General features: G+C 48.4%; 1 protein-coding gene across 1 annotated transcript in view; it reads left to right on the forward strand.

Annotated features, from left to right (window-relative positions):
- LOC127566951 (diacylglycerol kinase beta-like) overlaps nt 1-12,839 on the forward strand; it is a 122,650-nt gene that overhangs the window by 64,098 nt on the left and 45,713 nt on the right. Inside the window, exons 5-7 of the mRNA XM_052009513.1 lie at nt 3,345-3,421; nt 7,823-7,940; nt 9,129-9,242. Of these exons, the coding sequence (XP_051865473.1) occupies nt 3,345-3,421; nt 7,823-7,940; nt 9,129-9,242 (309 nt within the window). The remainder of the gene's footprint in view (nt 1-3,344; nt 3,422-7,822; nt 7,941-9,128; nt 9,243-12,839) is intronic.

Below are 12,839 nucleotides of genomic sequence, written 5' to 3' on the forward strand. Positions count from 1 at the left end.
ACCTACCACCAGGCTCAAGGACAGCTTCTATCCCACCGTTATAAGGCCGTTGAAAGGTTCCCTAGTACAATAAGATGGACTCTTGACCTCACAATCTACCTTGTCGTGGCCCTTGCACCTTATTGTCTGCCTGCACTGCACTTTCTCTGTAACTGTAACACTTTGTTCTGCATCCTGTTATTGTTTTCCCTTGTACTACCTCAATGCACTGTGTAATGAAATGATCTGTATGGATGGCATGCAAAACAAAGATTTTCACTGTACCTCGGTACATGTGACAATAATAAACCAATTTACCAATATACTAATTTCCTACGTGCTTCCTCTTATATTTGTTTAAGTGTTCTGATTTCAACATTACATCCAATGTGTTCCAATAAACCCAAATAAATTTATGTGCATTAGTTTTCATGCAGTTTAAGCCAGATGTTATCATAAACTGCTGTGCTTTCAGTATGAAATTTTAACATAGGATTCCAGTCCAGCATTTACACATAATCTCCCCCAGCACAGAGTCCATGAGGTGCTTTGGTCGGCCAACGGTTCTCCAGATCTGGTTGTCCCTGGTTACCGTTCACTGTGGTCTGGTTGAGCCACATTGTTTCTGTTACAATGCCTCCGCTGTTACCTCGTCATCAGCTTCAGTCTCCCGAACCTGCTCCGAGGTCTGCGGTTTCAGTCTCCTCTTCCTGCTCCCCACCTCACAGGATCCACCTCGTGACTTGAGCTTTCTGCCACCTCTTGTGGTTGGAATTCATCCAGGCATTTTCCTCTTTCCCCGCTTCTGGCAGAGGACTTCAGACCTGATACATTAACAGTTTCTCTTTCCACAGACACTGCCTGACCTGCTGAGTGTTTCCAACATTTTCCGTTTTTATTTCAAGATTTCCAGCACCTGCGGGTTTTTTTTGATTTTCACACCAGGTCGCCTGGTTTAGTGGGTGAAGTTTCCTTCGCTATCCTGTTTTTGTAGGAAGCTTGTCATCCTTCTCTCTCTGCCTCTGCCTGCTTATTCTAACTGGAATTGCAGATTCCAGCAGCCTTGCAAGTTGTTCATCAGTCTGTGGACTGTGCTGGAAGTCTTTCAGTAAACCCCGAGACTGGGGACTGCCTCTGTGCAAACCTTGTTCACTTTACACTGTTCTCGAGATGATGTTGTAAATTCCTACTTGTCTCCAATCTTTACAAGCTCACCTGCAGCTCAATTTGCTGTCGTCTCTTACAACCTCATCTGGAGTTCTGTATCTAATAGAACAGTTTAGGAACAACATTCTCTCCAGACTGCTCCTCCATTTAACATGCTTGTGGCTGATCCATCGCTAACCTCAACTCTGCATTCCTGTCTACTCACAGTAACCTTTCAACCCCTTGCTTATCAGGAACCTATCTCCCTCTGCCTCAAAGACCCTGCTTCCACTGCCCTTTGAGGAAGAGAGTTCCAAAGACTCACAGCTTTCTGAGAAAAATAAACGGTGCCTTCTCCTGTTTTAAATGGGTGACCCCTTGACTCTAAACAGTGACCCCTCGTTCCAGATTCTCCCACAAGAATCTGGACACACCCACCCTGTCGAGACCCCTCAGGATTATGTACATTTCAATCAAGTCCCCCCTCACTTTTTTAAACTCCAGTGGATGCAAGCAGAGCCTGTCCAACCTTTTTTTTCCAAGTCAAGTCGAGTTTATTGTCATGTGCACAAGTTACATTAATATACCAAAGTAATGTACCAAAACTTCTTCAGCAATAGGAACACAGGAGCAGAGGAAATAGAAGCAGCAATAGGCCTTGGGACCCCTCTTGCCTTATCCACCATTCAATACGACCATGGCTGATCTTTTACCTCAATGGCGTCTTCCTTCGCTCAATTCCCTCAAGATCCTGAAATCTATTGACCATTCTCCTGAATATACTCAGTGATTGAGCCTCCACAGACCTCTGGGATAGAAATGTCAAGTACTAGAGGGCATAGGTTTAAGGTGAGAGGGGGAAAGTTTAAAGGAGATGTGCGGGGCAAGTTTTTTTACACAGAGAGCGGTGGGTACCTGGAACAGGCTGCCAGGGGTGGTGGTGGGGGCGGATACGATAGAGGGGTTTAAGATGTTGTTAAATAGACACATGAATATGCAGAAAATAGAGGGATATGGATCATGTGCAGGCAGAAGGGACTTAGTTTAATTTGGCATCATGTTTGGCAGCAGACATGGTGGGGCCAAAGGGCCTGTTCCTGTGCTGTACTTTTCTATGTTCTACAGAGAATTCTAAAGATTCATCACCGTCCATTTAAATGGATTTGTCCTTATATCTGCCCTGAATGATTAACCACTTATTCTGAGACTGTGACCCCTGAGTTCAGACACCCCAGCCAGGGGAAACACCCTCCCTACAAGTGCCCATTCAAACCTGGCGTGAATTTTGTAGGTTTCGGTGAGATCACCTCTCATCCTTCTGCAGGAAGGTAAACACGGCTCTGTGCATCCAACTGAAAGTCCAAAAAAGCTGCAAAACCAGAAAACGCTGGAAATACTCAGCAGGTCAGGCAACGTCTGTAGAGTGAGTTAATGTTTCAGGTCGAAGAAGGGTCATCAACCTAAGACGTTAACTGTTTCTTTCTCCACAGATGCTGCCTGAACTGCTGAGTATCTCTGGCATTTTCCGGTTTTGCTTATGTGCTTCTATACTGGACGTTACACATTCCACCTGTCTGTAAGCACAGAATTAGTCACTAGCAGCTCTTGGGGCTTGGAGGGGATTCTTCGTCACCGTCACTTCAGTTGTTCTGCACGTGTACACGTCTACCATGTGTGTACTGTTGGCACCTCCCTCTCCAGAACACCCCAACCTATCGCTCCATCTCAATTTGAGGGCACAGGTTTAAGGTGAGAGGGGAAATATTTAAAGGGGACCTGAGGGGCAACCTTTTCACACAGAGGGTGGTGGGTATATGGAATGAGCTGCCAGAGGAAGTGGTAGAGGTGGGTACAATTACAGTGTTTAAAAGACATTTGGACAGGTACATGGACAGGAAAGGTTTAGAGGGATACGGGCCAAACACAAGCAAATGGGACTGGCTTCGGTCAGCATGGACAAGTTGGGCCGAAGGTCCTGCTTTTATGCTGCATAACTGACTAAAACTGTGCTCAAGCACAACATTGGTTGGCCAGGGGGAATGATACTGACGGGATGGCTCTGCTGGGAGCCAGCATTGACCCGATAGGCCGAATGGCGTAATAAGTAAGTAGGCTTAAGCATCATTGTCTCAAATAAAAGCATTCCTGCTTCTCTCCCAGCCCCTGACCTGACAAAAACTTTCACTTCCAACTGGAAACAATGTCACTTCTTTTTGCAGATTCCACAAAGAAGGTGAAGGATGTCCTGGGCGAATTCGACGGAAATGGCCGACTGTCCAAGTACAGCACGGAACAGGTGAGGGTTGCAGCCAGCATCACACCAGACATCGCACAATCCATGCGCGTGTGCCTCACTCGTACTCAACAGTTGCCCCCGTTGCCATGAGGGAAGCTTTAGAGGTGCCATGTCACTGTGCCAAAGAAGGGTGCCCCCGGGCACAGGATTGCTGGTCACTGCAGCTCCCACTGGAGGATTTTGATATCCGATGATTGTTGATCTGCTCTGGAATGAGGAGCCTGTTCCCCCCTCGCTTTCGCGGCATTGACTGGGCCTATAACAAACCCTACCCCCGGTGTAAATGTCCTCAAAGTCAAAGTCGAGTTTATTGTCAGACACACAAGTCCATGTGTGCACAGGTGCAATGAAAAACTTCACTTGCAGCAGCATCACAGGCACATCGTATCAGATAAGCCGCATTCACAAGAAAAACATGAATCAAACATTTATTATGCACAATTTTTACAAGAAAGAACAAACAAAACAAAGTCCACTGTCATGCAAAGTGGTCCCAGTGTTGCTGTACTGAGGCAGTGATTAGGGTTGTGCAGGTTGGTTCAAGAACCAAATGGTTGAAGGGAAGTAGCTGTTCCTGAACCTGGTGGTGTGGGACTTCAGGCTTCTGTACCTCCTGCCCGATGGTAGCAGCGAGAAGAGGGCACGGCCCGGATGATGGGGATCTTTGATGATGGATGTTGCCTTCTTGAGGCAGCGCCTCCTGTAGGTACTCCCAATGGTGGGGAGGGATGTGCCTGTGATGTATTGGGCTGAGTCCACTAATCTCTGCAGCTTCTTACGTTCCTGTGCATTTGAATTGCCGTACCAGACCATGATACAACCAGTCAGGACACTTTCAACTGTAGAAGTTTGTTAGAGTGTTCGGTGACAAGCCGAGCCTCCTGAACCATCTTAGAAAGTAAAGGCTCTCGCGCACCTTCCTTGTGGTTGTATCCTTGTGCTGGGTCCGGGACAGGTCACCCGAGGTGTTAACTGGAGAAGTGTGGGAACTCTCCCTGCCATCAGTCCATTTGCAGGCAAGGGGTACCCAGTCACCCCTCCTCTCCTAAATGGGAGCAGAGCTGTGCAGTTAACAGGTGGCCTTGTCACGTCGCTGGAGCCCGAGGCTTTGCGCAGGATCATTCTGAAGATGTGCAGATGTGTTCACACTGCTTGATGTCTCCTTAAATGGCTCTTCGCTGTCTGGACCTTACACAGTTCATTCCGGTGCTGAAGGAGGTGCAGGGTCCAGTCCTTGGAGGGTACACTGCACAAAACCACAGCCCTGCATGGGGACTGGGCCACTGATGGCAAGTGTGCAGTGGTAGGGGGTTCAGGACAGGACGGAGAGTGTCATGGAACATCCACACCCCAACCCCTGACCCCACCAACTCACTCCAGGGCCCCCCCACACATACACCACACACACACACAGCACACACACACACACACACACACACACACACACCACACGCACACACACCACACACACACACCACACACACACACACCACATGCACACACACACACCACACACACGCACACACACACCACACACACACCACACATACACACACCAACAGACACACAGACACACACCACACACACACACACACACCACACACACACACACAGACAGACACATTACACACACCACAGACACACACACAGACATGCACATGCATTACACACACCACACACACACATTACACACACACACACCACACAGACACACACACCACTCAAACACACATACAGAAACAAACATAAACACACGGGCACACACCACACACACCACACAAGCACACACAGACATTACATACAGCAGATACACACACACACACCATACAGACACACATATCACACACACCACACACACACACACATACACACACAGTTTACCATTACCATTGCTCAGGCTGATGAGAGATCCGGTGGCCACAACACAAACTGGCCAGTGGTCATGGTCAGCCTTGCGTGAGCTCTCTGTACCTTTCACTGCAGACAAGAGAAGATCCAACAGGAACACTTGTATGTGAGGCCTGCAGCAGTTGAAGTGCAGAGTGGAACAATTACCTCGGGCCATCAGGTCTGAATAGCAGAGCTTGGTGTTAAGTGTGCAGCCTGTCATTTACTGATTTCCGAACCTCCCTGCCTGTGCACAGAGCCCATGGAGGAGGGTCCTCAAGGGAATCTGTGGCCAATCAGCTTGACCCAGTTGTTCCTCCTCCTCCTCCCTCCTCTCCCTTCCTCCTTCCTCCTCCTTTTGCTGCTGGATACCCTCAGGCAAAGACTGAGGCTCCTGATGGTGAGTTGTGCAGAGGAGGGAGGGGTCTGAGACCTCCTCTGGAGAGTAGTGGGGAAATCAAGGGACCAGACATATGTCAGTGATAATGAACCTGATTCTGATTCCGATATGAGAGGTCCATTCAATAATCTTATAACAGTAGGTTAGAAGCTGTCCTTGAGACTGGTGGTATGTGCTCCCAAACTTTTGTATCTTCTACCTGACGGGAGGGGGAGAAGAGAGAATGTCCAGGGTGGGTAGGGTCTTTGATTATGTTGGCTGCTTTACCAAGGCAACGGGAAGCGTAGATAGAGTCAATGGAGGGAGGCTGGTTTGAGTGATGTGCTGAGCTGTGTCCACAACTCTGCAGTTTCTTGCAGTCATGGGCAGAGCAGTTGCCGTACCAAGCCGTGATGCATCCGGATAGGATGCTTTCTGTGGTGCATCTGTAAAAATTGGTGAGGGTCATCGGAGACATGCCAAATGTCCTGTCTTCTTTGGCATTGGTGTGTTTTCTTTGGCTGTAGCGTCTATGTGGTTGGACCAGGATGAGCTATTGGTGATATTTCCACCGAGGAACTTGAAGCTCTCAACCACCTCCACCTCAGCACCACTGATACAGACAAGGGCGTGTGCTCCACCCCACTTCCTGAAGTCAATGAGCAGTTCACTTGTTTTGCTAACATCAAGAGAAGGGTTGAATGGTGTGCTGCAAAATCCTGCTTCAGCATGACAAACATGCCAGAAGTTTCCAGCCGAGTTTCCTGAGCTGGGTGATCCAGCAGAAAACACCGCCACTTCGTGTTCCATCCCACCAGCGAATCGCCTTTCTGTCTCATGGCACCAAAGGAGGTCAACTTCTCACAGTCTGATGCCTGCACAGTTGAATAGCCTGCCGACTCGGCTCACTGTGTGGGTTCACCCACCAAGCCAGCGGGAGCAGAGCCACACACCGGTCTTTAGCACCTCATGGGAAGCATGTCCTTTAGTAAATCCAGAGAGTCACAGAGCCGGGAAACAGGCCCTTCGGCCCATTGAGTCCATGCCGACCATCAACCACCCACTTACACTGATCCCGTTTCATTCTCCACACATTCCCATCAACTCCCCCCAGATTCCACCCTTCACCTACACAATGGGGGCAATTTACAGTGGCAAATTAACCCACCAACCTGCATGTCTTTGGGATGTGGGAGGAAACCGGAGCACCCGGGGGAAACCTGCTCGGTCACAGGGAGAACGTAATTGGAATTGGTTGATTATTGTCACATGTACTGAGATACAGTGAAAAGCTTTTGTCTGCGTGCCATCCAGACAGATCATTCCGTAGATAAGTACGTCGAGATAGTACAGGGAAAATCAGTGATGTGAATGCAGAATATAGTGTTACAGTTACAGAGAAAGTGCAGTGCAGGCAGACAATAAGGTGCAAGGTCATAACAAGGTAGATTGTGAGGTCAAGAGTTCACCTTTATCATATAAGGGGTCCGTTCAATGGTCTGATAACAGTGAGATAGAAGCTGTCCTTGAGCCTGGTGGTACGTGCCTTCTGCCCGATGGGAGGGGGGAGAAGAGAGAATGGGTGGGAGGGGGGAGAAGAGAGAATGGGTGGGTGGGGTCTTTGATTATGTTGGCTGCTTTCCTGAGGCAGTGGGAAGTGTAGACAGAGTCCATGGAGGGGAGACTGGTTTCCTTGATGTGCTGAGCTGTGTCCACAACTCTCTGCAGTTTCTTGCGGTCATGGGCAGAGCAGTCTTAGAATTAAGGTTTAATAGAATTGAATGATTATGATGAATGTAATGAAAAGATCTGTTCAATCTATCGTGCAAAGAGTCGCCACGCTCTGGCTCCCTGTTGGAAACCGGTTGTGCAAACTCCACACAGACAGCTCTGGAGGTCAGGATCAGACCTGGGTCACTGGCGCTGCGAGGTAGCAGCTCTGTCAGCTGTGTCACTGTGCCACCCAGCTGCCCCTCAGTAAAACAATGCAGAAGCTTCAACAGAAAGGAAAGGCAATGAAAAAGAAGTTGAAGGGTAGCAATGGTAAGAGTGGCCCCTGTGGAGCTGGGAGGAGATGCTGTGGCAGTGCGCGTCTCTTTCCCATTGGCGTCTATACCTCTCCTTTGTATTTGCAGAACATAGACTTCGAAGGCTTTCGAACGCTCATGAAGATCTACCTAGATGTGGAAGACATTCCCAATCAGTTTTGTCAGCACCTCTTCTGGTCCTTTCAGACGAGGCCAAGCGAGAAAGGTGAGGTGCTCAATGTTGGAGTGATGGCTGCTTGCTGGTCCAAAATCAAGTCAGTCCCCAACACCTACAGACCAGGGCTGCAATAGGTCTCCATGTTCAGGACTCACAGCCACACAGAAAGGCCACGTTTCTATTGAGTACACCTAATTCAGTGTTTGGCAGCTCTACCTTTAGACTTGATCATCACCGTCTTCTGTGGCTGACTTTTGTCTTACATTTTCTATCTTTGCAGAGTGACACTGACAGTCTAGTCAAATACCAGCCCAAATTCACACTCTGCTCAAACTCCCTCATTCTCTCTCTCTCTCTCACACACACGCACACACACACACACACACACACACTGTCTCTCACACAGACACTCTCTCTCTCCCTTTCTCTCACACATTCTCTCTCACACTCTCTCCCTCTCACTCTCTCTCCCTCTCACAATCTCTCTCTAATGCTCACTATCTCTCACTCTCTTTCACCCTCATAGAAACATAGGATTGTTACAACACAGAAGGCCATTCAACCTATTAAGTCCCATCAGTTCTATTTCTCTGCTTCTTTCCCACAGCCCTTCAGATTATTCCCCCTCAAGCACTTTTCCAATTCCCCCTTGAAGCCCTGATTGCCTCCCTGTGGGACTTTATCAAACACCTTCTGAAGATCCCAAAAATATCTACTGTAGTCCCTTCATCAACCTTCCCTCTGACCTCATCAAAAAATTCAATCTGGTCAGTCAAACACTATTTGCCTTGAAAATATTCTGTGCTGGCACTTCATTAACTCAAACTTCTCCAAGTGCCCATAATTCTTTCCCCCGATTACAGTTTCTGCACCGTCGAGGTCACACTGACTGCTCCGCAGTTGCCAACATGTCCTGCACTCCTTTGTCTGATATTTGCCATTTTCCAGCTTCCTGGCACCTCCCTTGTCCGGAAGGAGGACTGGAAGATCAGGGCAAGTTCTTCTGCGACCTCCACCCCCACCTCCTCAACAACCCAGGAGGCATCCCACCCAGTCCAGGTGGTTTATTCACTTCAGGCTTTGCCGGCCTTTGTAACACGTCCTCCTGGTCAATGTTCACCACGTCCATTCTCTCCCCACTCCCCTTTCTGCTGTGGCTTTGCACCGTCCTATTGGAACTGTAACTCTCCTTGAATGTGATCTCTGACCGGTCGTTTTGTTTTGCTCCTTCTGTAGACAGTCACAGCTCCAAACCAGATGATGCAACTGGGCAAGAAGTGGTCTGTGTGAAGGATGTTGTCTGTTATTTATCCTTTCTGGAGGGTGGACAGCCTGAGGACAAACTCAAATGTGAGTTTTGTGATCAAACAAAATTCTTTGGGATCTTATACAAAATATGAGCTCAGTAGCGAAGCACACATCTAAACTGAGTGGGATGTAGTTGTACGTGGTGAATTGGTTTATTATTGTCCCATGTACCGAGGTACAGTGAAAAACTTTGTTTTGCATGCCGTCCATACAGATCATTTCATCACATCAGTGCATTGAGGTAGTACAAGGGAAAACAATAACAGAATGCAGAACAAAGTGTTACAGTTACAGAGAAAGTGCAGTGCAGGCAGACAATAAGGTGCAAGGGCCATGACGAGGTAGATTGTGAGGTCAAGAGTCCAATTTATCGTACTAGGGAACCGTTCAATAGTCTTATCACAGCGGGATAGAAGCTCTCCTTGAGCCTGGTGGTACGTGCTTTCAGGCTTTTGTATCTCCTGTCCAATGGGAGGGGGGAGAAGAGAGAATGTCTGGGGTGGGTGGGGTCTTTGATTATGTTGGCTGCTTTACCGAGGCAGCAGGAGGTATAGACAGAGTCCATGGAGGGGAGGCTGGTTTCTGTGATGTGCTGAGCTGTGTCCACAACTCTCTGCAGTTTCTTGCAGTCACAGGCAGAGCAGTTGCCGTACCAAGCTGTGATGTATCCAGAGCTTGTTTAGGGCGTGGCTAATGACTGTGGTGGTAATCCACAGGGTTTGACAGGTTGGATATGGGGAGGATGTTTCTGCTGGTGTCTGGGACCAGGGGCACAGCCTCAGAATAAGGTGTCAGCCATGCAGGACTGAGATGAGGAGGAATTTCTTCACCCAGAGGTGGTGAATCTCTGGAACTCTCTATGCAAGAGGACTGTGGAGGCTCATTCTCTCAATTCATTTAAAACAGAGATCGGTAGGTTTCTGGATATTCAGGGGATCGGGGGTAGTGCAGGGAAGTGGTGCTGAGGTGGAAGATCAGTCATGATCTTAACGAACAGCAGAGCAGGCTTGAAGGGCCAAATGGCCTCTTCCTGCTCCTAATTCTCACGTTCTTCCATCCTCCATTGCTCGTTAGAGAATTTAAATCATTTGGGAATGCTGAAGAAACAACTTATCAGTTGAAAAGTGAACATGAAGGGGACACAAGAGACTGAGGACACTGGAATCTGGAGCAAAAAGACGAGTTGCAGGAGGAACTCAGAGGTTCAGGTGGCGTCTGTGGAGGGAAAGGGACGGGTGATGCTTCAGGTTGGGACCCTGCACAAGTCCCGATGCATCTGAAACATCGACTATCCCTTTGCCTCCACAGACATTGCTTGACCTACTGAGTTCCTCCAGCAGCTCGTCTTTTGAATGTGAAGGGAAAACTATTGCAGAAACGCAACTGGCTTACGAATGTTCTACGAGCACACTCTTTACCTGCTTTGGCCTACATGTGACTCTAGGCCCTCTTCAATGTGTTTGTCTCTTAACTTCTCTCCAAAGTGCCCTCAACCAACCTGCCATGATGGTTCAAGAAGCAATCCCACTACCACATTTGGGCATCGAGTGCACTTAAAATGGACATTAAATTACCCACCTGTGTGTGGGTGGCCGACAGCTTCTCATGCCTAATTTTCCTTTGTTAGGATACCAAAGCCAAGTGTGAAAGGTCACCTGCAGGTTTGACAGATGCTTGCGATCTTCGTATAAATAGAAATAATGGCTGGTTCTGATTCACTCTTTGCATGTGTGAAGGGTGCTGTTTGTGGGAAGGATTGGTCAGAAAGAGATAGCTTGCCCTGAGCAACCATTTGTAGTCTGTCTCCATACTCTTTGAATCTTGCACCTTCACAGACGGCAGAGGGAAAGAAATATTTGGCAAAGCAGGTGGAATGGAGATACTCACGATCTCTTTGGAAATGAAGCTGCAGGAGCTCAGTTCATAATCAGAGAAAACTGTGAGATCGGGAATGGCAAGAGATACTCTCTGTGATACAGTCAGCAGGAGAGGCAAAGTCCTTGGTGTCTGAATGTATTGACGCTTCAACCATTACGTTCCAAGATTGAAGTTGAGGAATAAGTTGTAGCCAGTATGTAACGTGGGAGCATTTCAAGGTGGGGTCACTGCTGGTTCTGAAACATAACACGAACAAATGTATGGTGTTACACATTGGGAAGAAATATATAACCCAAGTAGACAGAATGAATGATGGACTTAACACAGAGAGAGACACAGCATTGGACCATGGAGCCATCACTTTCAATATTGAACCACTCAGTCAAAAAGTACTCAAGGAGGCCACTTCACCCATCAAACATGTGCCAGCTCTTTGAAAGAGCTAAGCGAATCTGAATCAGGTTTATTATCACTGACATATGACAAGAAATTTGTTGTTCTGCGGCACCAGTACAGTGCAAGATATAAAAATTACTATAAGTTACAAAAATAAATAAATAGTGAAAAAGAGGAATAATGAGGTAGTGTTCATGGGTTCATGGACCGTTCAGAAATCTGATGGCGGAGGGGAAGAAGCTGTTCCTGAATCGTTGACTGTGAGCCTTCAGGCTCCTGTACCTCCTCCCCGGTGGCAGTAACGAGAAGAGGGCATGTCCCAGATGGTGAGGGTCCTTAGTGATGGATGCCGCCTTCTTGAGGCACCGCCTCTTGAAGATGTCCTTGATGGTGGGGAGGGATGGAGCTGGCTGAGTCTACAACCCTCTGCAGCCTCTTGTGATCCCGCACATTGGAGCCTCCATACCAGGCAGTGATGTAGCCAGTCAGAATGCTCTCCACCGTACACCTGTAGAAATTTGCAAGAGTCTTTGGTGACACATGGAACCTCCTCAAACTCTTAACGAAGTAGAGCTGCTGGCGTGCCTTCAACTACTGCCGCCACTCCTGTTCTTCCCTGCAGCTCTCCATTTCCAAGTATGTATCCAATTACATTTTGAAGGTTCCCGCTGAATCTGCTCCCACCAACTGTTCAGCTTGTTTTACACTTCACAGTGATAAAAACAAAGCAGGGCATCGACCTCCAGAGCCAGACAGTGGGGAAGAAGTCTCCACAGGTTTTGTTTTCATTGTTCATTCATTTTTTCAGGACCTGTGCATTGAGTCAAGCCCAGCGTTTATTGCCCACCCAAATTGTCCCCATGAGAAGGTGGGGGTGAGCTGTCTCCTTGAGCTGCTGCAGTCCTTCTGGTGAAGGTGCTCCCACAGTGCTGCTGGGGAGGGAGTTCTGGGATTTAGACCCAGTGATACATTTCCAAGTCAGGACAGTTTGCGACTTGCAGGGAAACCTGTAGATGGTGGTGTTCCCATGCGCCTGCTGCCCTTGTACTCTCTGGTAGAGGTCACAGGTTTGGGAGGTGCTGTCGGAGCAGCCCGGGCGAGTAACTGCAGAGCATTGGGTAGACGGTGCACACTGCAGCCACTGTGTGCCAGGGCTGGAGGAAGGGAGTGTTTAGGGGAGTGGATGGGGTGCCGATCAAGTGGTCTGCTTTGTCCTGGATGGAGTTGAGCTTCTTGGATATAATTGGAGCTGCACACACCCAGGCCAGTGGAGAGCGTTCTGTCACACTCCTGACTTGTGCCTTGTAGATGGGGGAAAGGCTTTTGGGGAGTCAGGAGGTGAGTCACTCACCACAGGATACCCAC

Source organism: Pristis pectinata, chromosome X (assembly GCF_009764475.1).
Source record: "Pristis pectinata isolate sPriPec2 chromosome X, sPriPec2.1.pri, whole genome shotgun sequence".
Classification (NCBI taxonomy): Eukaryota; Metazoa; Chordata; class Chondrichthyes; order Rhinopristiformes; family Pristidae; genus Pristis; species Pristis pectinata.